Consider the following 27,939-nt stretch of genomic DNA (forward strand, 5'->3'; position numbering starts at 1 on the left):
CAGTGATCAGACCATCACCAACATCCAACAAAGCTGTCTTACAAGATACATGATTTATATCTCCAAGCAATCCAAATAATAATTTTCTGACGTTAAAGTGCCTACCAATCACATATTTAGAAACTAGCACCATTTATTCACTTAATGAGTGAAAAGTGGAGACAAAAGCCTGCAAGCTTAATCCACTTCTCCTACAGAGCATTCCCTTCCATGGCGAGTAGTCAAGGGCTTCTAGGAGAGTGATAATGGGAGAAAGCTCCAAATCCAAATCTAGTCATACCTCCTGAGTATGACGAACAGAGAGTTCCATACCTTTGAAATCCATTGAGAAATGGACTCTGAAGTCTAAGAATCACCATCCGCCACCACCCCACAAATACTAGTAAATAAAAAAGAGATGAAAGGAGCGGATGAAAATTTCAGAAGCTCCATTTTCACCCGAAATCCATAGTCCATTACTAGAATTAGCATAATAAACATTACCACGAGAGACGGGAAATGCAAAAAAAAAAGAAGAAACATAGTAGTGAAATTCGATTAAATTCATACCAGTGAAAGGTTGAAAAAGACTTCACTTGCAGAAACCCATCAAAAATTTTGATTAACATCTACCGAGTTACAAAGACATCAATAATCAATTATCTATCAAAAAATGTTACAAAGACAAAAAAATCCCCCCACAGAAACCAACTGACAAGGGGTCCAACTTCAGAGATCATCCTCCATCCTCAAGTATTCTCCTATATCTGCTTGATGTAACACAACAATCCCATTTGGGTCCAACTTCCTGCAATCCTGTGTTGACTTGGCTGCAATCCCAAACCCTAACGGCACATCCGACATGGAGAACACAACAACCCCATCACCTGCTGTTGTATTCTCTGTGATCCTCCCCAATCCACCCTTCAAAACATGATTACCGTACAAGAAAGACATTTCAGAAGTGGGTTTTAACCAAACCTTGTGCTTTGCATTAACAGCTAAGAGATTGAGGCATTGGATTGTTAGGTGAAAGCTACCACCTTTGGTGAACTTGCCAATGCAGGTGCCGAGGGAAACAAGCTTGTCTCGTTCAATGTTGGTGGCTCGCTTGACTAAGGCTTCGCTTACATAATACACTTTGTTCTTTTGGAGGCGAAAGCAGTAACAGCCTGCATTTTCATCTACACCTTCATGTGATGAACTCTCCACTATGTTCTTGAGATTATTTCCTGTGAACTTGAAGAGCTTCTCAAAAACCGCTGTTGTCTCCTTCTCGTCTAGAGGCCTCATCTCTGTTTACCTTCACTTTCTCTGTTTGAGTATTCTAGGGAGGGGATTAGATGGAATGTTAAGAAGAAAATTTGTGTAAATTATGTATTGTATGGTATACAACCTCTTCAGAAAAAAAATCAAGAGCTATGGCAAATAGTAATATATCAAACCTAAAGACCAAATCTACTAGTCCAATTAGTTAAGCCCAATCAAACCAGGCCTGTCCAAGCACTAAGGTGCTGAGACTAGGGAAGATGTCACATCCCTAGGAAGCAGTTAGGTGACTTCACAAATGAACTTATTACCTTGTTATAGACTCCACAAATTCAAACCTATTGCTTGAGAGTGGATGACACAACTACCCTGGTAAAAGTGAATTTGCTTCCTTGGCTCCCTTCAAGTATATAATTTGAAATAAAAAAAAAATAGAATAGAAAAACGAAAAAGTAAAGACCAATGCTTAGTACTCTTGCTGAAATGAGATCTCTCAAGTCTCAACATTTCAACAATACAACTTCCTCAAACTCTTTTGGATTTTTTGTTTTTTCTTTTTTTTCGTTTATACAAATTTCTTTATTGTTATTGTTCTCTCACTATGCTTGTCCAACTTAAAAAAAGATAATGCTCCTTTTGGTGTCTCCCAATATTTAGAAAAGCAAAAATATAAATAAACTGGATGGCAACCCTAAAAGATGGCTGGTGGCAGGTTTGCTGATTATCCAGTGAAACATTCAAAACTATCAAAAGCTCAAAATACAATCAGCTATCAGGTCATTGGTTCACCAATTCAACCATTTGGGTAAAGGATGGGTTGAAGTCTTGAAGACACTAGTTTCTCCATGGGTTCTTGTAATGAGAGTGATCATGATCAGAAAATCTATATTTGAGGTTTACAGGATTACATGAAAAAAGATGTAAATAAAGTTCAACCATTGCTCCATGGAACAAGAGGGAAAGGAAAATGTTCAGAATTTCCCTTAATTGGGCAAAATGGTTTGTGATTACCACCCATTCAAACGTCAATCACAAAATTCACTCTCCAATTTGCTGTCACTTAAAGCATGGTATTTATATGTTTCTTTGCCATCACATTTAATGTAACTGGATACTTCAAAGTTTTAGCATAAATGGGTAAAAATCATGTTTGTTGGTACATGTTTATTGCAAAAATACCAATGCAATGCCAGTACATAGATCTCTATGCAAGCAGTGATTTTCAAGAAAACAAACACTTCTATTACTAGGATTGCAATAAGATGGAAATCCGCAAAAACCAAGTACTGAGAGTTGAGCTTAAAAGTCAAATGAATTAATGGCAGTTCACCATTGACATAAAACAACTCATAAAAAAACAACCTTTTGACATTTGCAAATATTTATACACAACTGACATGTTGATAGTTGACACTTCATGTATTACCAATTGGACAGCCTTTTCTTTGAGATGTTCAGAGTACTTTAGTTCCTTGGTCTCAGCTTGTGATTCTCCTAATTCCCTTTCCTTATCTGCAAATATATGATAAAAGATAATAATCCATTCAGAGTTGAACTCCTACCCCTGGCCTCTGAATCAATTTTACATGTCACACAGAAATAGAACCCAACACATGTTTGGAACTCTAGCTAGCTAAGATGAAAAAACAAAGATGTCTGGCTACGTCCAAGATAGGTATTTAGTATTGAAAGCTTTGCATAGAGAAGCTTAGCATCATAATACTTATAATTCTGGAGACGAAGCCCATTGGAACACCATGGTTAATCGTCTTGAAGAACCCAAAATCTTGACAGGCCTTAATAAGGAGAGTCTTTAAGTCTGGCTTTGATAGTTCTATTACAGCCTTACAGGAGTTCTTGCAGGTCTTTACCAGAGGAAACTTGTACAGACATGATTTTAGACAGTATCACCATGGTTTCTTCTTTCTGTAACAGAAAAAGAGGGAGGTTAAAGCAGATTTGGTCGAGGAGAGCCTTATCTAAATGGACAATGGGTAAAGCCTTACGGACTAAAAAGTTTTGAGTCATTATCCTCTGGATTTCGGGCATGTTTTGCTACTTCTGCAAGAGAGAGGGGGGGATAGAGAGAGACAGAGAAGAAGAAGTTTGTAGACGTTTCCTCATCTGAGCTTAACCAGTTTGAACAGGAACCAAAAAGAAAAACAGAAAGAACAAAAGACGTACCTGTGTTGGAGGAGATGGAAGCAGCGGTCGGTCGTGAAAACGGTTAAGAAGGTGGAGAAACCCGAAAACTGTGTCAGCTATATGAGATGGTGGAGGCCGAGATCCTGAGAAAAGAAGAAGATTAGGGCAGTGTTGAAGGAGAAATCTAATTTCGATCATAAAGACAATTTTGCCCTTTTATCTCACATGTAATTAATGCACTCGTATACGAATACAAAAAACTCCCTACTTTAACAAAAACCTCCCCTAGATTTTCAAAGAATTTGACAAAAACTTTCTTCCGTCACTGATTCAGACGGAAAACGTTAAACCAGTGCATCAATTTTTTTCCAAATTCCCATTTTACTCTTTTGTAAATTAATACCCCCATTTGAACTCCACCGTTTGAAGATGAGAACGCAGCTCGTGAAGCTCTTAGTGCTTGGACAATTTACGTGCTCTCCTTCCGTTTGAGTTCTCCAAACCTATTTGTTGCTTAGAAGCTCTTCTTCTTGAGTTGGCTGATAAAGTATCCTTTCTTGGCCTCGCAGGTAGTTCAGACGGAAAGAACGAATGGTTATAGGAGAATGTAGTTCTTCTGTAAAGACTGTTGCAAGAGTCCTTATTGATCGGGCGGCCACCCTGCATCAAGGGGTGGCTGAAACCACCACCATGGTTCGATAGACCAACTCTGACGCTGACTGGCCTGAACTGACTGTGAACTGAGCCATTAGTCCCCTCCCCACAATTCCAAAACTGATCAGTCTCTCTTCAGTGGCTTCCCATCAAGTACTCATAATTCTTGGTCGAGTTTCAAGTGAGTGAGCAGCTGGGGTTGTGAGAGAAGGGGAGGGAGTAAGAGTACGAACGTGATGCCCTTCGATCGTAACTTTCAAAATGTATCAATCCAGTACCTAACGTAAATAGTTGTTAAATGATATTTAAAAAGACACAAATGCCCTTCGAGTGTCACATCTAATTTTCTTTATCAACCATCCAAATGTTGATAAAAAAATTAAGTCATAAATCATTGCCTCTTTTATTCAAGAAAGATAGTCCAAAATGCCCATTGAGACGTGACTCCAATTTTCTTGAATAGAAGTAGGGATTTCGGATTGTTAATTTTTTGTCAACGTTTGAATGGTTGATAAAGATAATTAGATGACACTCAAAGGACATTTGTGTCTTTTTAAATTGCTACTTAATAACTAGTTAACAATTGCTACTTAACCATTAACAATTGGTTAATGGTAATTACTTAATCGGGAATTTTCCCTAATAATAACGAAGTAACAAATCGGGCGGGAATCGACCCAAGTCTGAGATAACCCACCATCCCTCCAAGAAGTATCAAGTTGATGAGTTAATACATTTTCTTTCACTCTTAACATGAAAGAAAGACAAGAGCATAGAATTTTGAAAGCAAGGACAGAGCATCTCAATAACTGGTTTACTACACCATTAGCAATAAATGAGGCATCTCTTCAAGCAATTGATGACTATTAAATTATCTCCCAAAATGTAAAATCACCTTGGATTGGTATTTCTCACCACAGAGAACTGTCTTATAAACAGCCCAGGCCTCGGCATATTCAATATCTACAACCTCCAAAGCATCAACTTCAGCCTCTAAAAAACTTCATGTTCTTATCAAAATCTCCGGTTGAGCCCAAGACAATCCCATTTGTCTATCTTGTAGCTTGGTGTAAGAATGTTATGTTCAACACTACCTATGTGATTGTGTGCGGTGGCCATTAGCCATTCATTTGAGAGTTTAAGGACTGACTTAATTACCTAGCTAGGAGTAGAACCACTCCCCCAAATCCGAATGCTATTTCTAGAATCAATTTTTCTAACATATCTCACATTACAAATTCCTTTTCCTTTCCAAACCCAACAATCACTTTTTCTAGGAGTGGACCTCATGAAACCATCATATGGAAAGTCTTTTACCTTAAGGATGCGTTTGGAAACGATGCAAATGGAATGCAGATCTTGATTCAGAGTAAATTTGCACTATGGTTCACTTTTGCCTGTATTTGGTAATATTACATTTATATATTGATAAATGACATAAAACACAATTTTTAATTTATATTTACATTAATAATAAGATGCAAAATGATAACAATAAAAAATAAATAAATTTGCATTCAATTGGGTTTTTGATAAAAAAGACACATGCTTTATTGGAATTCGTGTTTATATCCATTACAGCTAAAAGTCTATTTGGTAAGAAGGAAAATTTGTCCATGTATAACTAACCCAACTTTGCAATTTATATGTACCATTTTACATTCTACATATTTATATTCACTTATTGCATCATTTCCTAGCGCAGCCTAAGAATAATTGTCCAAGTAGATTTAGGTTCCACCCAACTTTTGCAAGAGTTCATTGTTTTATGTATTTCATTCTTCTCACACCAAGGCCCCCTGCATTTTTTTTGAAAAACGGACTATATTCTAGCCAATTGGAGAGTGACATCCCTCACCTACACTCTTGTTCCAAACAAACCATCTCATTGACCGCTCCATATCTTCACACACACCAGAAGGAAAGGACACTTCCTAGTAATGAACTTTACATGTAATGATCGATTGATCGTGCCATCAGATTCTTAATACACCTGTGGACATTATTACATATAAAAATGCCAGATTTAGAGTAATATACTTCTTGACCTGAGCTTTCACAAAAAAGTTGGAGAGCCTCATTCATTGTTTTCAATTCCCCCAAACAACCTCCCTTCATGAACCAACCTACTCATTAGGCTCAGTTTAGAAAGAATATATAGAATAAAAAACTTTGTATTTTGTATTATTTGCATTGTACATATTTATATTTGTACTCTTTTCAGCCTTGGTAAAGAGAAACAATTCATACAAAATACAAATAAATAAGGAGAGATGGGGTCGCCTTGGTGTAAGCCCCTACGATAAGAGAATTTCGCAGATTATTCCCCATTCACCAAAATAGAGGAGCATGAGAAAATACAAAGCTTGAATAAGTGGATCCAGCTATCCGAGAACCCCCAAGGCCTCCAACACTAACAATAAACACCCATTCAACTTTATCATACGCATTTTTCATATTTACTTTCAAAACCAAAACCCCATATTAACTTTCAACACTCTAACAAAAACCCCTAGGCCACATTTACTCCTCCCTCCCTTTTGTACAGGTAACAACTTTTGATGAAGAACCAACCACCTCATCCTTGCTCAATTGAATTTCATTTTCAGCAGTTGAACCACCTTGGACCATTTCTTGGTCCAATCTCTTCTCAAGTCTCAACCATTGGGTCAGCCATATTCATGCCATTCCCAATGTTCAAACCAACCTGAGTTCAGATCTCCTATCCATATAAATTCTGTTCATGTCTACCCACATAACATTACAATTACACATGGAGAACATTTCATCCTCTTATATAATATTATACAGAGGGAGATGTTCCCAATTCATGTGGAGAACATTTCATTCTCTTATATAATATTATACAGAGGGAGATGTTCCCAATTCATGGGAGTAATGTGTTGTGGATAAACGTGGGCAGAGTTTGTGTGAACAAGGAGATCCGGAGTCCCATATTTATTCCATATCCACTCTCTCTCTAGATCTCACCCAGCTTGCTTGCCATGCCTAACTTGTCCACGTTCTCCTGAATTCTCTCCATATTTTTTCGGACTTCTCATCAAGCCCCGGCCCCTAGTAATGGTCACCCCTGCCACCGTCAGCGACTGAGACTCCCCCGTCTTCCCCTCCCTCGGATCCGACCTTCCACCTATTGGACGCCAATTCACTTTGCCATACATTGTTGGAGAATCAGCCAGTAGCCACGCGCGCACCAAAATTAAAGCCATGAGAAGGATTAACAACGCTTGTTTCTTCTTCAGTCATCCGTCCAACACAGTATTTCTCAATTCATCATGGCCAATTCGACCAGAATAGTAGCAGAAGAATGGCAAATGTTCATATCTAATATCAACCCACAACTGTGAATTTCCTCTCCACACGGACTGGGACATGGCTGGTCCAACACTTTTGCAATTCAAGTGAAGAGTCTTCCACCACTCTATGCTACCTACTCTTGTCGCTGCTATCTTCTTTCCAATACTTTTAATGCGGTGATCCAGTGGAAGCCCATGAATTTGTATAGTAATCTCTGTTTTTGAGAAGTACCCATTTTCTCAATTGCTAGGCCAGGTTGCTGCCAACATCTGAGGACCAGAATTTTCCCCAAAACAGCCCAAGGACCATGACCCAGTACCGATTGAATGTCAACTTCATGCTCAAAGAAAAACATGAAAACTCCCTCTGGTGTGTTATCAACTACTACTTTCTCCTCAAATTCCAAGATTTCAGAAATACACTTCATACCGCCACTGGGTTGATGTTTTTCTCCTCAAACACTCTACCTAAAAGACGCTTTTTCTATCTGTCTTCATCTCGATCTCTCTGCAGTTCCTCTTCAACGTCAACCCCTCCTCTGTGCAATCAACCCTTTTGCAGACCCCTGATCAGATCATCTGCCATGTACAACTCAAAATACAGATCGATTCAGATCAATAATCAATCTCTATACAGAGTTAGAGCAACAATTAAAGTGGTGTGACTGTGATGAGATAGATTTGTGCATGTAAATAGTTAGAGCTTCTAAGGTGGATTCCTATAGAAGAGCACTCTGATATTTAAATCAATTAGAAGATGAGAGGTCGACCAGGCCAAACTGTTTGAGACTAGCTGGGCTTAGTCATACAAATTGAAGAGCTTAAGAGAGCAAGTGAGAAACAGCCCTTACCCCTGGGCAACATACCCTTTTATAGATGTCGGGGCAGTGTCATTGTGCTCTTCGTTTATAAAACACATGTTAGCTTCCATGGCAATCACTACCTAAAATGTTGCAAGGCAAATAGGTGACAGGGTCCGTCAAGAGCGCGACCAGGAGACTGGAGTAGTTGCACTCAAGGTTTTTAAAACCGGACAACGCACGGTTAAGGTCCGGTTCCTAGGTCCAACGGCCAGACCATTCAAACCAAACGGACAGTTTATTCTGACAAAAAAATAATAAAATAATAAAAAAATTAAAAAAACAGCCAAACCATTGGACGTTTCGAATGATTCAACCACCCAGGTCAACGGTTTGCTGACTAAATCAATAGTTTTTTGACGAAATAACAATTCTAAGGTAAAACAGAACCGATTCCCGTTTTTCAGTCCGATCCGGTTTTTGAAAACCACGGTTGCACTGACCTTGATGGTTGATCGGGGCTCGGTTAGCATTTGTCTTGTGTCTATCTCATCCAGGACATGCAGTGTTCTCTAGCACTAGCTCGCCAGCCACATGGATAGTGCCATGTCAATACCATTTGGCTCATCAAGGCCCTTGACTACATGGTGGTTGAAAGTTTTAAACTCAAACACTTGTCATCGATTGCCTAAAGAAAACAAGATAAGTCTTTCTCTCCCTTTTAATCTCACATACACACTTAGGCTGTGTTTGGTTTGAAGGAAAAAATAGGGAAAGGAAGGGAAATGTAGAGAAACCTTTATAAATCTTGTATAAGTTTCCCTATGTTTCCCTTCCTTTCCCTACCTTTTTCTTCAAACCAAACACAGCCTTAGAGAGTTATTCTTTCAATTTTCACCAACGCTTGAGAATTGAAAACCACAATACTTGCAACTCATTTCAACTCTATATGAAGTTTGAAAGAGAAAAGGAAGACAACATTATCTCTCTATTAGAGATTGTTCATGTGATTGAGCAAAATCAAAGAGAGTTAGATCCCATTGCATTTTTGTCTCTTATAAAATTATTGTTTTATAATTTGTCTCCATATTTTATGTTAATCTAATACACAAAATTTGTGTTGACATGATTATGAGAAAAAATTGAAGTAAGAAAAGCATTTTCCCATTATTATTCTCAGTTTACTCTATAATACATGTTTATGGTGAGAGGTTCCAAGAAAAAAAGTATATCCAAGATAGATAATGAGATAAAAATTAGTTGATAAAATGCTCAAATGGGATGATCCAAAAGGAAAAAATAAAGCTTAGTAGCTTATATTTTAACCAATTCTAAAACAAAGGGACCCCCAAGTTCAATAGTTTTTTTTTTTTTTCCTTTAACATATTTGATCGGCATTTATTAGGATCTCAGAAGAATTTGATTACACTTTTATTTCAAGATAAATGCATAAGATGTGCATGTATCATTATGCAAGAGGTAATACAATTTCTATAGGGTTGGATGTTGGGGATGCCATGTGTGTCAAGTATTACCATTCTTAGCCTATCAAAATCATTCAAACCAATATTTCAAGACTCAATGTGCAAAATATGGTAATAAGTTTGCTAGTTGGGAGTTGTTTAGGAGTTATGTTAAATGTACCAAGGATCATCTACATGACAACTTGGTGATCATGGGCTAGGTTTGGCCGGGCTTCCGATCATATGACCTCAAACACAAAATATTAAATATACATAATCACGAGATCCCTTTCATAGTAGAAGTGGCTAGTGTCAAATGGTACTTATGACTTTGAGACTACGGGTGTTAATGGATTGGTTTTGGGTTGAATTGGATGTGATGAGGGCAGACTTGGCCCTCTAGTGGAATTATGACATGTGGCACCTCATGCCAACTAAGTATGGCCTCTTGGTAGCTCGCCATAAGCAACTTGCCACAAGCAGTTCGTCATAAGCAGCTTGCCACAGGCAATTCGCCATAGGCAGCTCGCCACAGGCAGCTCGCCATAGGCAACTCGCCATGAGCAGCTTGCCACAAGCAGCTCGCCATAGGCAACACGCCATAGGCAGCTCGCCATAAGCAACTTGCCACAGGCAGCTCCCCATAGGTAGCTCACCGTAAGCAGCTTGCCACAGGCAGCTCACCATAAGCAGCTAGCCACAGGCAGCTCGTCAGCTCATCATAGGCAACTCACCACAGGCAGCTCACCCTTATAGCCTGGCAAAGATAACTCGGCATTGCATAGGTAGCTCGCCACTAAGCAGCTCGCCACCTGTAGTGTAGCTCGGTACAGGAGTAGTTTGATGTATTGCAGGAAGATCTCCTGCCTGACGACCTGGCCTATACACTGACCCGTCGACTGACACAGGCGTTGACCTGACAACCTGGCCCAGACATCGACCCACCGACTGACGCAGGCGCCGACCTGACAACCTGGCCTAGACACCGACCCGCCGACTGACACAGGCGCCGCCCTGACAACCTGGCCCAAGTGCCGACCTGGCCGCTTGACACAAGCGCTAGCCTGACGACCTCGAGGAGTTCACCACCGTACCCCGGTTCTGACGGGATGTGACGAGTCTTACCGTTTGGAGGCTTTTCACCCACCTAACCCGCAAGGACTCTGGTATATAAAGACCTCACCCCCCAAAAGAGGAGGGGGATGGCAAAAATGGAGATAATCCCTGCTCTCTAGCTCTCTCGTTTCTCCAATATCATCTTCAAAGCTCTCAACAATTAGAGTGCTAACTTAAGCGTCGGAGAGCCCCCGCCGGGAAAAATACCCCTGGGTCCTCTGATTCAATTCTCACAAGTCCCTCAACTCCTGCCGCCTACAAAGAAGAGGAAAAAATGGAGTTCTCGCAGGTCCCTCATCTCCCACTGCCTACAAAGGAAAGAAGACCACCTCATGCAAATGGCAGTCAGGTTGCGCTACACCAGGGAGCTCCACCATTCTCTAAGTCACAAAGCCGCCTAGTAGGGAGCTCGCCACCAGGTAGCTCTCCACCAGGCAGTTCGCCACCAGGCAATTCGCCACCAGGGAGCTCGCCACTAGGCAGTTCGCCACCAGGCAGTTCGCCACCAAGGCACGTCACCATCAGGTCAAATAACGAGATAGCCAAAAAATTTTTACATCACAAAACATTGGTACATGGCTAGAAACGATTACATCAGGATGCATGGACTAATAAGATACATCGAATTAGATCAGACCAGATTTAATGGTCCAAAGTATTTATTGCATTAGATCGGATCTGGTCTACTCGAAATGAATTTATATTGGATTAGGTCGGATTGAACCAATATTTAGTTCATTGATAGAAGATAAGACTACATATGTCAATGGATCAGATTTAGATTGAAACCAATCTAAATTAAAACCAATTTGAACAGATTGAATGGTCCATACATTGAGTTGGACGGTCCAAAATGGTCCAAAGCACTCATTGGATTGGATTGGACCTGGTCCATCTATAATGGACTCATATTGGATCCAATTGAGACCTCCTATTTTATGACATTTTAAATTTAGCCTTACCAACGGGTGATCATAGATTGGGCCTGCACTAGGTTTTGCACTTACAAAAAGGGGATATAGCCCTGGGCCTGAAATGTAAAGCCGGGCCAAAAAGAAATCGATCCTTAATTTGGACGCTCGATCCTTTTCTTGACCCCCAAAAATATTCCATCGATTAAAATAGATTTTTCATCATTCCAAACTGTTGTTAATGCATGTTAATGATCATGTTTTGCATAATTGTCAAATCGGCGATATGTCCGATTTGTTAAGGCGACAGACTTGAAATCTGTTGGGCTTCGCCCGCGCAGGTTCGAACCCTGCTGTCGACGAACTCTTTTCTTGTTAATCATGGCAGTCGATCCCTTTTCTATTTCTATTTTTTGAGTTTTCCTACAGCAAATCAAAACCGGTTACAAGCTTATTCAATCTGAACTATAGTCAAGAAATTCAGAGTCGTTGAGGTGAGAACTGAAAACGAAAATAGAATCCGCCTTTTATTTCATTGTCCGGCAAGGGAAAGTAACAAAACAGTTGACATTCTAGGCGTTTCCCAATACCATTCCCTCGGCGACCTTCTTAAAGGCCGGACGAGAAGAGATATCCTCCCACCATGCCTTCACATGCGGCCTGGAGTAGATGAGCTTCGCCTCCGGGGTCTTCGTCAGATAGTAAGTGTAGGGCAGGTGGTGAAGATCCGCCAGGCTGTAGAAATCTCCGGCCAGGTATTTGCTCTTAGACAGTCTCTCTTCGTAGACGTCCAGTACTTTGCCCAGTTTCTCGGCGTTGGCCTCGATGACTTTCTAGTCAGGTGTACCACCGAATACAGGGAGCACTACTCTCTGGTAAACCAGAGCAGAGATTGGTGGGCTGTACTGATGCGCTTCCACTTCTAACCAGACGTTAACAAATGCTGCCTCTTTGGCATCACCCAGCCTCAGAAGATCAGGGCCTACGTCGTTGCGTTTGGTAGCCAAGTACATTGTGATTGCACGAGATTCTGGTCATCAAAATTGTAAACCCTTACATAAGAAGAAATGGAAGACACAGGAATCATAAAATAGATGGAGAATAGTAGAATACATACCAAAGAGTGTAAGATCACCGTCGTCAAGGGCCGGAATCTGACCGAATGGCTGCAAATGCATATGAAAAATCAAAATTATTTTCCAAAAAAGGGGAAAATCCCAAGAAAAGGTGGAGGGAGAAAGGACGAATTTACGTTTTTGGAAAGGAAAAAAGGCTGTTTGTGTTCGCCCGCAGGGAGGTTGACGGGGACGAGTTCGAAGTCTATCCCTTTCTCATGGAGACACGCCAGCACACGCGCAGTGCACGTCGACATGGGGAGTCCAAGGAGCTTCACCGCGCCATTTCTTCAGGGACAGCAGGAGTAGATGGGGGAGAGGAGATTGATCTGTTATGGTAGAAGAGCAGAAGAGATTATTTTGTCTGTAATTCTGTATGGATGTGTGTGGTGGAGAAGGGCAGAGGAGTATATATAGGGACTAGGGAGAGGTCCATGGTCTAAAATGGCGGATAATCGGAACCAAAATAGGGGCTGCGGCTTCTGTGGGGCATTGTGGGGATGTTCTGTGGGGCATTGTGGGGCGCAGATGTGAACTCATCGCATGTCAACTTTTAACCTTCAACGACGTAAGCGATGAAGTTGATCACGTTGATTTGACTTTCGCTTCAAAATGTTCCTCTCCTGTTCACATGTTGGATCATTTAAAACTTGATCGTTGAAAGAAAGGTTTTCGAACCGCCTTTGTCTGGACGGGCGGACCGTTCGGTATGGGAACCGTCCAAACATCGATTCCATTTTATTTAAAACCTGGTTTTGGTAAAAAAATCATTGCAAAAGTCAACAAATTATTGATTCGGGCCGTCGAACCGTCGATTTGTCGACTCGTTCAATGATTTTTTACCGTTTTTATTTTTAATTATATTTTTTATTTTCTTAATCTGTTTCTCAAAACAGGCTGTCCATTCGAATCGAACAGTCGAATCGTTGACCCGAAAACCGGTGGTCAAAATAGTTTTGTTTTTGGGTCGTTTTTTTAAACATTGGTCGAAATAAAGGATTAAGGTATGATAAGATACGCCTCCATATTGGGGCATATTGTATTCGTATCCATGATCATGTTCCTCTCAATACGGGGCATATCGTATCCGTATCCATGATCATGGATACAAGATATGCTACGATTAGATACAATACGTCTCCGTATTGGGTCGTGTCGCACCGTATCGATGGATACAATCCGATACACATCGATATGGAGGTGTATCCATGTCTACTTCGACAAATTTGTACATTGAGTACTTTTGAATTGTTTTTCATCATTAATACAAGTTAAAAATAGTATTATAAAAACTAAAATAAATAATTTAAGATTTAATTTTCTCAAAAAATTTATTAAAAACTAAAAGTTATAAAAATAATATATTTCATCTACCTTAGATGATATATATATATATATATATATATTATTTTACACATAATTATATGTTAAAATGAAAACATATTTATTATTTGAAAAAATTGAGTAATTATATAAAAATACTAAATAAATAAATTTTCCCAACAAAATTAATGGAAAACAGAAAGTTATAATTATAAAAACTAAAAATTAAATATAATTTATTTTATCTACCTTAAATGATTTATTTGTTTTATTTTATAATTATGTATAAAATAAAAATATTAACGGAGAAGTACGGATACACCTGATGCATAATTCTGAATTCCAGCCCCCCCTACTACTAGCCTTCTCCTCCCTTATAAACCACATCCTGCCCATGAATTTGGCATCAATTCATGGTCAGGATGTATTCCCCTTGTACTATGGGGCTATAAAATTATGATTTGGGCTGATTGGTCATTCCCCCAAATATTAATCCGATCCGATCTGACCATAATTCGATCCGATTTGATCTTTCAATGAGGCGTGGGTAGAGGTGTAAATCGGGTTGTGCTGCCCGCAACCCGACACAAATTTGGATCGGCCCAATACGACGGACTATGGGCTGTGCTAGGCTCGACACAATCGTGCGAGTTGTATTGGGGCTAGGGTTTTAGGTCCACAGGCCAGGTTGGCATGGTCTAGCCCGTAGCCCGCCCAGCATGGCCTATGACACGACCCATATATATAATTATATATATTTATATAATATTATATAAATTATAATTATATAATAATATATAATATATAATATATTAATAAAATAAATACTTTTTAAATTTTATTATACTAATTTATTTAATTATTATATATATATATATAAACAATTATATATATCAAAATTCATATAAAATTAAAATTTTAAATTTTTTATCAACTTTTTTATATTAATAATTTTATCCTAATACACGGTCTGACTTGACCCAAGACTCAACACATGGACTAATCCAACCCACAACACGGCACGATATGGCATGGTACAACACGGGCCTAGGCCATGGGTCGTGCCGAGCGACACCCCCTAGGCCACCCACGGGCACGGCCCGTTCGTGGGGAGTGGCCTTATCATAGAAAGGACCGTTTCCTCATTTTCAAAAGGAGCGATACATCGTAGATGACGTTGATGCCGTCTTGTACCATTCTTCCTACGTCTACTACGTGTCCGTGAGGTTAGTTTGATAAATTATTGGTCCATTACTATAACGGCTTTTCGAGAAGCCTCTAGAACGTTGTAGGTTGCAAAATCTTATATTTTGTATATTTTGTATGGATTTATATTGTATATATTTGTATTTGTACTCCTTTTAAAATAAGCCTAAGCCACATTTTTTTTTGCCAAGATTGTGTTTGATTGCACTATGGTTTTATTTACACTAGTATAAATGCATAGAAGTGCAAATGTAAAAAATGCAAATTTATGTTTAATTTTGTTTTAGATTTTACTTTATTCTACTTTATGTCTTAATTTTTTAATTTGTAATGAAATCAAACAAAATAAGTTAAAATTTGAAACAAAAATATGTCAGAAAATATTGTTTTCAACTTAGGGGTGATTTTCATGGGTATTGGGCGTCCAATGAGAGATTGAGGTGTGCTTATCATGGTAGTTTCATATTTAGGGTTTTTAGGCTTTTGGATCTATTAGGCTTAATTTCATTGGTCCAGGTGTTTTAACAAGTCAAGAATGGGTTTAACATCAGTCATCACCCTTTTGAGGTTTCAATTTGGGATAGATGACATGGCGATTTAATCTCATGGGTCGAAATGGCATCTTCCTATTTTAACAGTCAAACAGGTGAATTAAGACATGAAATTTGACGTGCTAGGGCTTTCTTAGGTCTCTGAACACAGTGGTGAGATTTGATTGGTCTAATAGGGTTGGGATGATGGATATCTATGGTTGACAAGTTCAGATTAATGAGATTTGCTAAAATATAATCTTTGTTTGATGAATGGTCAAATGAGGGAATTTTGTGATGAAATTTGGTGGATAGACACTTTTGAACATCTTGAATCTTATGGAAGTGATAGATCTTTGATCAAAGGTATATATTGAAAGGTTTAGTTTGGGTCAATGGTTTATTAGTTAACGAAACGGTCTGAAATGGAATATCACTATTTTTAGCAGTCAAATAGAAGAGTTTGGTCATGAAATTTTATGTGCCAAGGTTTTTCAGGTTTCCAAATATAGTGGTGAGGTTTGATTGGCCAAATGAAATTAGGGCGATAGATGATAAGCTTTAATCAATGAGATTTGTTGAAATAGGATTTAGGCTTGATGGTGGGTCAAACGGGAGAATTTTGAGCTGAAATTTAGTGGATAAGCACAGATTAAGGGGGGGAGTCAAGTGGATGGTTTTGATTTAAAAAAGAAAAGGTTAATCTAGGTTTTCTAATTCTAGCTGTGCAAGGTCGTCAAAATGGAATCTTAGGACTTTTGGGGTTAATCATTCTAAACTTGCAATGGGATTCGCTAGTTGATTGTATCCTCATGATCTTGAGGCGATGGATGCATTGGATCAGGAATATCAAAAAGAAAGTTGGCGTGATGAACGGTGAATGTGTGACTAATTTTTAGTTTCCTAAATTTGGGGGTTACATTTGATTAGACGTTAATGTTGATATTAATGTTTTCATTTGTTTGGGGATTGTGTCAAAAGAAGAAATTTTGGCTTTGTAAAGTCTTAATTTGATATGATTGTTTTTCCAAGCTTTGAGTATAAAAGTAGGGTGCAGAGAGATAGGGTGAATGGACCGAGCAAGAATTGAGTGCTAGAAGCAACCAAAGACAATGCCTTAAGTTTGGGGGTTCAATAACTTGAATTGAATTAGGGTTGAAACCCCACCTAACCCAACCCGATTTGTACACCTAACCATAAGTAATAACTAATAAGTGCAAGTATTTGATGAGGATACTAGTGATGGAAAGGAACTATATATGGGAAGCTTGACCCATGAATAATCAACGGAGCCTATGTTACTATTTTGTACAACTCTTCATCCTAACAAGTATTGTTGCAACCTAAGAGTGTCAATGGACCGGTTTTGGTTGAACCCTATCCAAATCAAAATCATTATGGACGGATTGGATGGACCAGTAAGATATATTGAATTGGACCAATTGAGACTTAATGGCCCAAAGTATTTATTGGATGGGATTGGACCTGATCCATTTATAATGGGTTTATATTGCATTGAGTTAGATCAAACCAATGTCCAAAAGATAAGAATACATGTTTCAATAGACCAGGTTTGGATTAGAACAAATCTATATCAAAACCAATTTGAATAGATTGGATGTCTGAACATTGAATTAGACCGGTCCTAAATGGTCCAAACTCCAAAGTATTCATTGGATTGGATTGGACTTGGTTCAATTGTAATAAATTCATATTGGACCAGATCGAATTAGACCAAATCCGGTCCAATTGATACCCTATTACTAGGGGTGCTAGCTGGGTGGATTGAGCCGGCTTTATGGTCAACCCAGGCCTGATCTTAAAATTTGGTTTTAAGGCTCGAGCTCGGATTCATCAGTGAACCTGTTCTAAAATTATACATAAATTTATGCAGCATCAACTATTCCGCCCGAGGAATGAAAATTTAAGCGCAGCCCGAGTTGCACCGCTACCTATTGGAAGCTGTACAATGCAGTATTTAGAAAAAAAAAACAAGAAACACGGCAAATATGCGTCAACTATTCAATGTGAGTGGATATTCTTTCTGTTGGCCCTAGTTGGAATTATTTTTAAACTTGTAGCAAAAATGGGCTCGGTTACATGGTAAAGCCACCCATAGAACCTGGATCCTTTACTTGAGTAATTAAGCAGAAATTCTAGTCTAGCTCAGAGAACCATTGAAATACAAAATGAACGAGCTACAAATAATATTCACTCCTTCCCAAATTTCATGCCCTCGGCAACTTTCTTGAACGCTGGCCTTGAGGATATGTCTTCCCACCATGCCTTGACATGGGGACGAGACTCGATGAGTGAAGCCCAGGGAGTCTTCATTAAATAGAAGGTGTAGGGCAGGTGATGCAGGTCGGCCAGAGTGTAGGAATGTCCGGCCAGGTATTTGGTGCTGCTCAGCCTGGCCTCGTATATGTCCAGCACTTTCCCAAGCTTCTCCGCACTGGCATCGATGATGGCCTGATCAGGAGTCTTGCCGCTGATCGGAGCTACAAAGAACTCGTAAATGATGGGGGTGATTGCTGGGTTGAATTGCTGGGATTCCACTTCCATCCACACTCCAACCGCAGCTGCCTCCTTGATATCGCTGAGCCTCAGGAGATCAGTGCCGCTATCCTTGTACTTGTGGGCCACATATGAGTTTATTGCCCGAGATTCTGCCCATTTCATTAACAAATTAAAAAAACCCATTAGGATTTAGGAGTTTCAAATCTAGCGCTGCAATTTGAACTGGATCATGGTCGGTGGTTCTTGAATTTTTAATGGATTGTCCTAGTTGAAACTCTTCAGATCGAGTAACCCGACTTGCACCTAAAATTTGTAATTTCTTATGATACCGAAATAGTTGTTATTCATATTCAACATCGGGTTGCAATTATTCTGTACCATAACTCCAAAAGGCACAATATATGCGTTCAACCCAACAGTATGACATACCTTACATATTGTTTTAACTTTATTTTTACAACTTTATTAATTCTATAAAAAAATAGTTTCTTAGAATAACCTACCAATATAAATATGGCCATACCATAATGAAAATTATTATCACTACAACTATTATTATAACCAAAATGAAAATTTCATCAATTCACTAAAATATAAAACCATAACTTAATGTATGTAGATTTATTACATGATTTTTATTTTTTTCTCTTACATATATAGTTGACTCCAGCTCTCTTACCCACAAATTGTTTTCACATCTTCACACTATAGCTGTGTTTCATTTGAAGGAAAAAGTAGGGATATTTCTTCACCTTTTCCTATATTTTCCTATGACGGTATATTAGGAACATTTTCCCATAAATGACAAATGACAAAAAGGATATTTCCAATTCATGGCTGCAGTATTTCGTGGCTAGAGATGTGAAAAGAGTTAGTGGGCAGGATATCTGAGCTTCTTCCCAGCCACCCCACCCAAAGTAGGTAAAGGAAACCCTAATTCATGAGTTCATGACCTTAATGGGAGTATGCGACAGAATATTAATGAACCAAGTTTGGGCCGACGAGTCCAGGGTCAATTGACATTCCACAACACCCACCGGAGGACTATAACCACATGAGAAGAAAACTTACCAAACAGTGTGAGATCGCCGTCTTCTAGCACCGGAATCAGACCAAATGGCTTCATAAACCAAGACAAAAGAAGAACAGAAATTGAAGTATTCAATCAGTACGATAGATAAAGCAAACAAACAGTTTATTTGTGTGTGTTTGAGAGAGAGAGAGAGAGAGAGAGAGAACTTACGTTTTTGGCGAGGAAAGGAGGCTCCTTGTGTTCGCAGGTGAAGAGATTTACAGGGATGAACTCGAAGTCGACAGCTTTCTCATGAAGGCACGTCATTACACGGGTGGTGTAGCTGGACATGGGAAGTCCATATAACTTGAGCGCCATTGATACTCTTTGATATTTCAGCAAACAGATAGAATACGAGAGACTCGGCGAAATGCACTCTCACAGTCTCACTTAGTACTGGCAACCTATTCTGACGATGGCTAGCTCTTGCTCTTTCTGTAATTAAGCTGCTCTACAGTTCTCTGTCTTTAACTTCCTATATATAGAGAGAGAAACAAGTAATTAACCGAGTTTTTCTCCTCCCCCAGATTTACCTACTCCTCCTCCACAACTTCATCTTCCTCTTCAAATGGAGTAATATCACGTGGTTGCTACAGACCTTCACACTCTATCCATGTATCGCTTTCAACGATTTCAGGGTTGAAATGACATTTCTTTATCAAAATTCCTCGGACCGTACCTTTCTACACAGAACCCGATCGTCTTTCTCTCTCGGGGTTACCAAAGAAACAGAATCTTCCATTGATGAAAGATGGGAGGCTTGGATATTCCGCGAGCTTGCTTATTAAATTGCCATCTGGGTCAATGCCAACGTGAGCATACACGTTGCAGTGGAACGATGATCGATGAGTCCATGACATTTGACACCTGGCAATCACAATTAAATATCGTAGCTCTCCTCTCGAACCCATCAACAATATGCTGTAACGGATGATAAGGAGACTGGATTATTATCGACAGTTGTGAAGGTCCCCCACATGAAAGAGGCAAAAGAAGAAAAAAAAATTACAGTCAAATTATGCTGCCATTCTGCAGAGGAACCAGAAATGTAATTTTGTTTATTTTAGCAAGAGAGTGAGAGCCATTTCGAGATTGGGATCGACTTTTGTTTTCTTCATGTTAGTTACTGTAACTACCTGATTAGGGTTTTTTTTTTTTCTTTTCTAATTACTTCTGGCTTCAGAGGCGTTAAAAATTAGAAAAGAAAAAAAAAATAGTAAGATAGCATTCAATCTTACGATAAAAGATTACTTGGAGAGTGTGTTATTTACAATTTAATATCAGTGACTTAAAAGCAATTGGGTCAACAAGATTCTGAAGAAAATCATCAAATTCAAATCAAATAACGACGTTTGATCTGAGCACATTTATTTACATTTGAAAAACTTCCATCCATGTTCAATTTGAATTTCTCTGTGTGGTCCTGCGGATTAGAAATTACAGCTCTTATTTGATTATTTCACCATTTTCTAAGGTCCTAATTTAAGACTATCTTGTGGGCATTGTTGTTCAGAGAAGTCTGGAATGATGAGTTAAAATTTATGGTAAAATATAAAAACCCCCCATGGAGTTTCTTACAATCATAATAATCTCCCTAAAAGTTTTACTTTAATAAAAACTTCCCCTTTAGTTAAAAAAATCTGTAGTTACCTCATTTCCTTTCCATCTTGGTTACAGTAATGAAAGCTTCAAAGTTGTAAAATTGCATGGTTTTCAAACTGTTGTTGATTCAGACGGTCAAACCATTAAAACACGACCTGGAAATGAAATCATTCTGACCACCGGTTTTGAGGTTGTTGATTCGATCGTCCGATTTGAACAGATGGTCCATTCTGACAAAAATTAAAAATAAAAAAGGCCAAAACCGTTGAACGGGTCGATGGTTCGATCACTCGGGTCAATGGGTCATTGACTGATTCAATGGTTTTTGGCCAGGGACTAGGTTTGGTGTAAAACGAAACCAGTTGCTTGAATGGTTCTCAGGCTGAATGGTCCAACCGTCCGGATCAACAGCGGTTCAAAAATCATAGTTCAGGCAATTAGTTCCGATTTACCCCAAATCCAGTCCCTGACCAAAAACTATTGAATCGGTCAACGATGCGTTGACCTGGCTGATTGAACCATTGAACCGTTTGACCCGTTCAATAATTTTGGCCGTTTCTTTTTTTAATTTTATATTTTTTTTGTTAAAACGGATTGCCTATTTAGACCAAACAGTCAAACCATCAATTTAAAAAGCGGTGGCCAAAACGGTTTCAGTTCCAAATCATTTTTTAAAACATTGTAAAATATCCCTTAAAACTAATAAGGGCATCTTTCAATACAATTCAAAATTCCAAAATTTTCCCTTCTAAACCTCACTAGACCTATTGCTATTTTAGAGTAAATTACTTTTACTACTCTTTCCAATCTGATTTAGGTAAATTTTTAATTAAAAGTTAAATTTTTTAAGGGTATTTTAATAAATTTCCTTCTCAATTGATAGATATAAGTGTAAAATAAATCATTTTGAAAAACTAATTCATTCTGTCAAAATTAATTCATTAAGCCAACGTTTACTGTATAGGACAAATGGATAAAAGGAGGTAACTGCATGTTTTTCCAAAACTATAGAAAATGTGTGAAAGTGAAATATCAAGAAAGTTTTTATGATTGTCAGAAATCTCCGGGTGAGTTTCTATAGTTTGCCTTAAAATTTATGATTTTATGCATAAATAGGGATTGGACCAGAATAAGTAGGGGCTCGAAATTCAAGGCCTAGAAGCTTGACTTGACTCCGCAGGCTGCAGGCCAATGGGTGGGCCCATAATGCTTAATAATTGGGCTTGGTCTTCAGAGCATCCGAGACACGTAAGTTTTGTCATCACCAATAAGTTGGAGTCATAAATGGTCGGTTATATAAAGTCATGCATTGGGGGCCCATTTGTTTGGTTTTAATCGGTGAGCCCACATGATGCGGTAGACGTAGATCCACACTCTGACACACACAGACTCAGTGTTCAACGGATCTGTAGAAATTCCATTTGACCAAAACCCATATGGCTCCACTCCACATGAAGAGTTCCATCCGTTGATGTATCCCTTGCAAGTTGCACGTTGTTTCTGTTCGGAAAAGTCGGGTTACCTGCTGCATTTTTTTTCCATTAACAGCGTGACAGATGTCCCATTACACGTGTATAAAAAATGTATACACAAAAGACCACATTTGACACCTGCCAAATATGGAATGAGGAATGATCAGGGTCCATGGTGGAATCTCATTATAAATGGACATCGATGCCGTTTTTTTGAAATAACAAGTAGTTTACGTCAGAGAAAGCGGTGTTTCAAACAATACCTTATCATTTAAAAAAAAAATTGTTATAGACCACGTCTTGGAAATTGGGAAAGTGTGGTCTAAACCAACACTAAATTCAATGTTTTTTTAGAAAATGGCATATTACTGTTAGGGGTGCAATGATGTGGCATTAATGTTGTATCTGACACTGGATAATATTAGGGCTATTCATAAGAAGACCCAACCCAACCAACTGATCAATCTGGACAGACCCAACCCGAGTCGGCCGGATTTTCTTCAGTACTGGTCGATTTCGGGTTATAAAAAATCATAAATCAATCATTCGATTCAGTTTCGATTTTCATGTGTAAAAACCGAAACCAACCCGAACTGAACTGATTTAGTAGTTAGTTCCTAATTAGTAGTTACAACCTACTTACTTCCTACTTAACTAAGTTGTCTCTATCCTAGTTACAACCTAACTTTAGGTTGTACAACAACTAAGTCACCACTAAATAGAGCCAAAATTGACCCAAACCGATCCAAACCGACTCAAACCGATCAGGTCGGTTTCGATTTCAATTTCAGGTAACCCGACCAGGTCGGGTCGGTTGGAAAAACATCAGTAAACCGACTCAACCCGACCCGTGAACAGCCCTAAATGTTGAAAACATTACTGCCAACACTAATATCACCCAAAACTAATGCTATTTTATAAAAAAATAAAAAAAAAAAAGTCTATATAACAACACCAATTCCAAACAAAAAATTTATAACTTACCATACCAACACTGATTTTATAAGAAAACAATGCAATATTCCCAGCACCAATACCAAACACCTACTTAAGTTATTTACAGGAGCCACACATTGAATAAACTTCATGAAACAGTAACAGTGAGAAGGCATGATTCTACATATAAACTAACATGTCACATGAGAGGAAAGAGCCATTGACAGGAGGAATCCGGATTTCCTGCATTTGGTTTGGTGTGTGTTGGGGTGCACTTTCAATTAAATTGAATCAATCACACGCGGGAGGAAAGAGCCGTAAACAGTCCAAATCCAGATTTCCTGCATTCGATTTGGTGTGTATTGGGGTGCACTTTCAATTAGATTGAATCATGTCATAGTTCGATGACACTTTGGCTCACATGAGCATAGAAACTATGTGGTTATAATTTCATATTTCATTTTTAAATATAAAGGAAAAAGTGAAAAAAAATGAAATTTTAATGCCCATTTCGTAACCAAAAGTGATCTATCTGCTCGACTCGCTGCAAAAATACCTTTTTCACGTTGCAAATAAACTGTGAAGAAGAACAAAAAGTACTGCTCAAATTAAACAGTTTCTTGCAAATAGCTTCCGCCCTTTGGCTGAAGTTTGAAGAAGAAAGAGAGGTTTGCTTCTTAATGGCATTCAAAGAAGTAGAAGAAGAAGAAGAAGAAGAAGAAGAAGAAACAGTGAGAAATAAAACGAATTTTATGCAAATAGCTTTTCCGACGGACACACACTCAATCACTTAGTAGGACGGGATAGCACTTACCTGAATTCAAACATAAGGCTCAATTTGGAAGGAGTACAAATATAAATATGCACAATGCAAAACCTTGCATTTTGTAATTTTTTGTTGTACATATTTGTATTTGCATTCTTTCCAAACTTAGCCTAAGTGTTAATTAGAAGGAATGATGTCACCACTTCCCTTAATTTAAATCTATCTATCTTATGTTGCACGATTTGGTAGTTCTCTCTTGGAGGATAGCTCGGGTGCCTGGTAAGGTCACCTGGTCGAGCTACAAGGAAATAATATCAGAGTACCCCGGGTTGCTTTACTCAGGGTGGGTATTCCGGTACTTAGGTCAATGATGAGTATTTGGGTGCTTAGAAAGCAAGAATGCAAGAGAGCTATGACTGCTAAATCGCGCGTACCTTCTAGGGTGCAAATGCCAATCTTATTTGGTTGAATTCGGATCACCCCGATTCAAATCTTCGGATTGGATCCTATGATCCGATAAGAAATTGGATCGGATTCAGATCACCCCACTTTCTGATTCGAGAAGATTCGATTCGATTTGTTATATATTTAAAAATATAAATAAATATATATAATACATATATATTATTTATTTATTTATAAATATATTATTTATATTCTATTTTTATAAATTTCTTATATTATTCAATTTTTTTATAAAAAACCTGTATATATGATGAAAATAATTAAAAACTACTTGTATTTTTTGTTTTTTTTCGTTACTTAAATTGGTATATTTTATTTTTCTTTTAATAAATTATTAATTTTTATAGAAAACAAGTCGAATCAAATCAGTTCCAAAGATCCGATAGGATTCGAATTCAGATAGAGTCCTATGAGATCCGATCAGACCTTCAGATCGAATCCAACATGAACAATGTCGGAATACCCTTATTTGAATCTGATCCGATCCATTTGCATCCCTAGTACCACCTTTGATTAATGGGATGCCTTTATATAGGCACAGTTTACCGTGGGCTTCACATTGCTTGTCCGAGATTTCCAAGGGGGCATGGCTTACCAACCCACCTCACTCAGAGGCAGTTTTCTCTCGAAGACGACTTCCGTGTAAAGCGATAGATCTCATCCCATTGCCTCCGATGTGGGCAAGGCGGGAGTCAGCTCCGTCGATGAGGTGACATGATCTCGGAGCATTTGGAGACAATAGCCCACTCATGATGGGTGTCGCCCACCAAGTTCTGTAGGTTGCCAATCGCACTTCAGCCAGGTTAGCGGAGATAGGTCGCCCCTCACGTAGAGGTCCTAGCTCGATCCTACAATGGCCGATTGGGTCCTAGGTTGACTTGATATTGAGATGGCCAACCTGGACCTAAGATGGCAGACTTCGTCCTACGATATCCGACCTGGTCCTAGGCCAACCTGATCCTGTGATGGTCAACCTGGTCCTGTGATGGCCAACCCGATCCTACGATTACCGGCCTAGTCCTAAGCCGACTCGATCCTGTGATGGCCAACCTGGTCCTACAATAGCCAACCTGGTCCTAGGCCGACCTAATCCTATGATGGCCAACCTCAGTGATGGCCGACCTGGTCCTAGGTCAAGGTGCCTGCAGACCGGCCTTGCCTAGGTGGTGCCAAGATATTTAGATCATGCGAGGTGTACTTGACACGTACCCGAGGCTGACTCCATTTTGGCAAAGGCAATGTTGTTGTCTATGTGTCACTAAGGTGTTAAGAAACAATTTAGGATCACCACGTGGTGTGGTGTCACTAGAGGACCAAATCTCCATCATTAATTGCCCCCCCACTCCCGAGTCAAGGTCAACTCAGCAAAGGGAGTAGTTTGCTGCACGTCTCTGGCCTGAAGTGACTTAGTTTAGTTGGTTTTTTGGCGTCAGCCCGATTTGATCACCCAAGCTAGAAGGGTCTAAAGGCTGAATGCGACACTAGGTAGAATATCTACATCTTGACCACCAGGTGTAGGAGCAAACTCGCCAGCATGAGGAGAGGCGCAACGAGAACTCCGAGGACATCCGCTGCGCTAGGGATGTAGCCACTGGGGAGTTCTTTCATTCGCCCGAGTACCTCAAGAGCAGAGTTCATCGTGCTTGCCCTCAATAAGAGCTTCAAACTGTGCCACTGCTTCCTTAGGTCCCTCCACTCACATAGACTTCTACATGATGTCCCTTAGGCCAGTCTTCAAGGGGGTGACCAGCAAGGTCAACATGGAGTCAGAAACTGATGTGGAGGATAGTAGAGAGGGTGACGAGAATGATGCCAACGAGGGTGCTATTGACAAAGACAATAACGATGTTGCATGTTCAAGTGAGCCAAGGTACGCAAAGCGCGGTAGGTCATTTATTGCCAATGTGTTTCAAATAGGTTGGCTTGAGGGAGGTTTAATGCTAAAAGCGGTCTAGAATGATGCCAACGAGGGTGCTATTGACAAAGACAATAACGATGTTGCATGTTCAAGTGAGCCAAGGTATGCAAAGCGCGGGTAGGTCATTTATTGCCAATGTGTTTCAAATAGGTTGGCTTGAGGGAGGTTTAATGCTAAAAGCGGTCTAGCTTCCCATTCGCAGATTTTCGCCAAAGTACATGTATCGCGAGTCATCTTGTCCAACTCACCAAAGCTAGTAGTCATCTGTGGATTTTTGGCTGAGGTGTGGGTATCACGGATCAGCTAGACCAGTTCGGCAAAGCAGGTGGTCGTCAGGTGGGAGCTTGGTTGGCCAAGGTCTTGCCCCACATAGGTCTAAACTGTAATGAGCCTTCCCAGTTAGGTCCCAATTCAACTGAGCCCAACTCAAGTACCATAAACTTCCTGAGCACCAGGTCACCAACTTGGAACTGGCATCTCTTAACTCAGGCGTTATAGTACCGAGCTACCCTCTATTGGTATGTGGTAGTCTAGATGTATGCTAAGTCTCAAACCTCTTCCACCAAGTCAATGTTCATCCACAGCTCGTCATCATTAGTCTCCTCATCATATGCTTTGGAACGCAAGGTTGGCACCCCAATCTCAATAGGAATGACGACTTCTGTACAGTATGTCAGGTTGAATGGTGTTTTGCCAATCGCCATCTTGATTGTCATGTAGAATGCCCACAAGACACTGGCAACTCATCCCAATTGATGTTGTGCGTTCCGATAGCTCCCTGCTAGAGGACCACTCGGATGCTGTTTGGTGAGGTCGCATGGTCAAGCTGCAAGGAAACAATATCAAAGTACTTGGGTTGCTTTTCCCAGGGTGGGCACTCCGATGCATAAGTCACTGATGAGTATCTAGATGCTTAGAAAGCGAAAATGCAAGAGAGCTATGAATGCTAAATCGTGCATACCTTCTTTGATAAATGGGATGCCTTTATATGGGTGTAGGTTTCCATAAGCTTCACGTTGCACGTCCAAGGTCTCCAAGGGGACATGGCTTACCGAACTGCCTCGTTTGGAGGCAATTTCTCTCTCAAAGACGGCTTTCAAGTAAAGTGATAGAGCTCATCCGGTTTCCTCCGAAGCGGGCGGGGTGGGATTCAGCTCCGTCGATGAGGTGATGTGATCTCGAAGGATTCAGAGACAATAGCCCACTCATGATGGGTGTCAACCACCACGTCCTGTAGGTCACCAACTATGCTTCAGCCAGGTTAGCGGAGAGAGGTCACCCCTCATGCCAAGGTCCCTAGCTCGATCTTGTGATGGCTGACATGGTCCTGTGATTGCTTACCTAGTCCTGTGATAGCCGA

At 39.6% G+C, this 27,939-nt stretch overlaps 2 protein-coding genes, 1 non-coding gene and 1 pseudogene across 15 annotated transcripts; 1 reads left to right on the plus strand and 3 right to left on the minus strand.

Moving 5' to 3' along the window:
* Positions 1 to 575: 575 nt before the first annotated feature.
* On the minus strand, positions 576 to 3,621 carry LOC148861565 (uncharacterized). 12 transcript variants are annotated; one of them, XR_016113284.1, is made up of 5 exons: positions 3,433 to 3,621; positions 3,120 to 3,174; positions 2,675 to 2,760; positions 1,023 to 1,306; positions 576 to 903 (listed from the first exon to the last, which is right to left on the minus strand). XR_016113284.1 is itself a non-coding variant. In XM_088986324.1 (5 exons), exon 5 carries the CDS (start codon positions 1,270 to 1,272, stop codon positions 709 to 711), a length of 564 nt encoding a protein of 187 aa, XP_088842450.1. In that variant the 5' UTR covers positions 1,273 to 1,293; positions 2,675 to 2,760; positions 3,120 to 3,174; positions 3,255 to 3,309; positions 3,433 to 3,591; the 3' UTR covers positions 576 to 708. The 12 variants fall into 12 exon arrangements, 9 of the variants coding, with proteins under 9 accessions (XP_088842450.1, XP_088842445.1, XP_088842449.1 ...); XR_016113285.1 differs by having other exon boundaries at positions 2,646 to 2,760; XM_088986324.1 differs by adding an exon at positions 3,255 to 3,309 and having other exon boundaries at positions 576 to 1,293; positions 3,433 to 3,591.
* An 8,313-nt stretch (positions 3,622 to 11,934) lies between these two features.
* On the plus strand, positions 11,935 to 12,016 carry TRNAS-UGA (transfer RNA serine (anticodon UGA)). The gene has a single exon. It is a non-coding gene; the product is annotated as a tRNA-Ser (tRNA).
* A 140-nt stretch (positions 12,017 to 12,156) lies between these two features.
* On the minus strand, positions 12,157 to 13,849 carry LOC148861567 (glutathione S-transferase F13-like; annotated as a pseudogene). The gene is made up of 4 exons (XR_016113010.1): positions 13,788 to 13,849; positions 12,907 to 13,057; positions 12,772 to 12,820; positions 12,157 to 12,684 (listed from the first exon to the last, which is right to left on the minus strand). The product of XR_016113010.1 is annotated as a glutathione S-transferase F13-like (transcript).
* A 3,989-nt stretch (positions 13,850 to 17,838) lies between these two features.
* On the minus strand, positions 17,839 to 20,164 carry LOC148861568 (glutathione S-transferase F13-like). Its single transcript, XM_088982412.1, has 3 exons — positions 19,592 to 20,164; positions 19,420 to 19,468; positions 17,839 to 18,497 (listed from the first exon to the last, which is right to left on the minus strand). Exons 1-3 carry the CDS (start codon positions 19,736 to 19,738, stop codon positions 18,040 to 18,042), a joined length of 654 nt encoding a protein of 217 aa, XP_088838538.1. The 5' UTR covers positions 19,739 to 20,164; the 3' UTR covers positions 17,839 to 18,039.
* Between the last annotated feature and the right edge of the window lie 7,775 nt (positions 20,165 to 27,939).

Source organism: Nelumbo lutea, chromosome 4 (assembly GCF_056320005.1).
Source record: "Nelumbo lutea isolate HS-2025 chromosome 4, American lotus-T2T, whole genome shotgun sequence".
NCBI classification, from domain to species: domain Eukaryota; kingdom Viridiplantae; phylum Streptophyta; class Magnoliopsida; order Proteales; family Nelumbonaceae; genus Nelumbo; species Nelumbo lutea.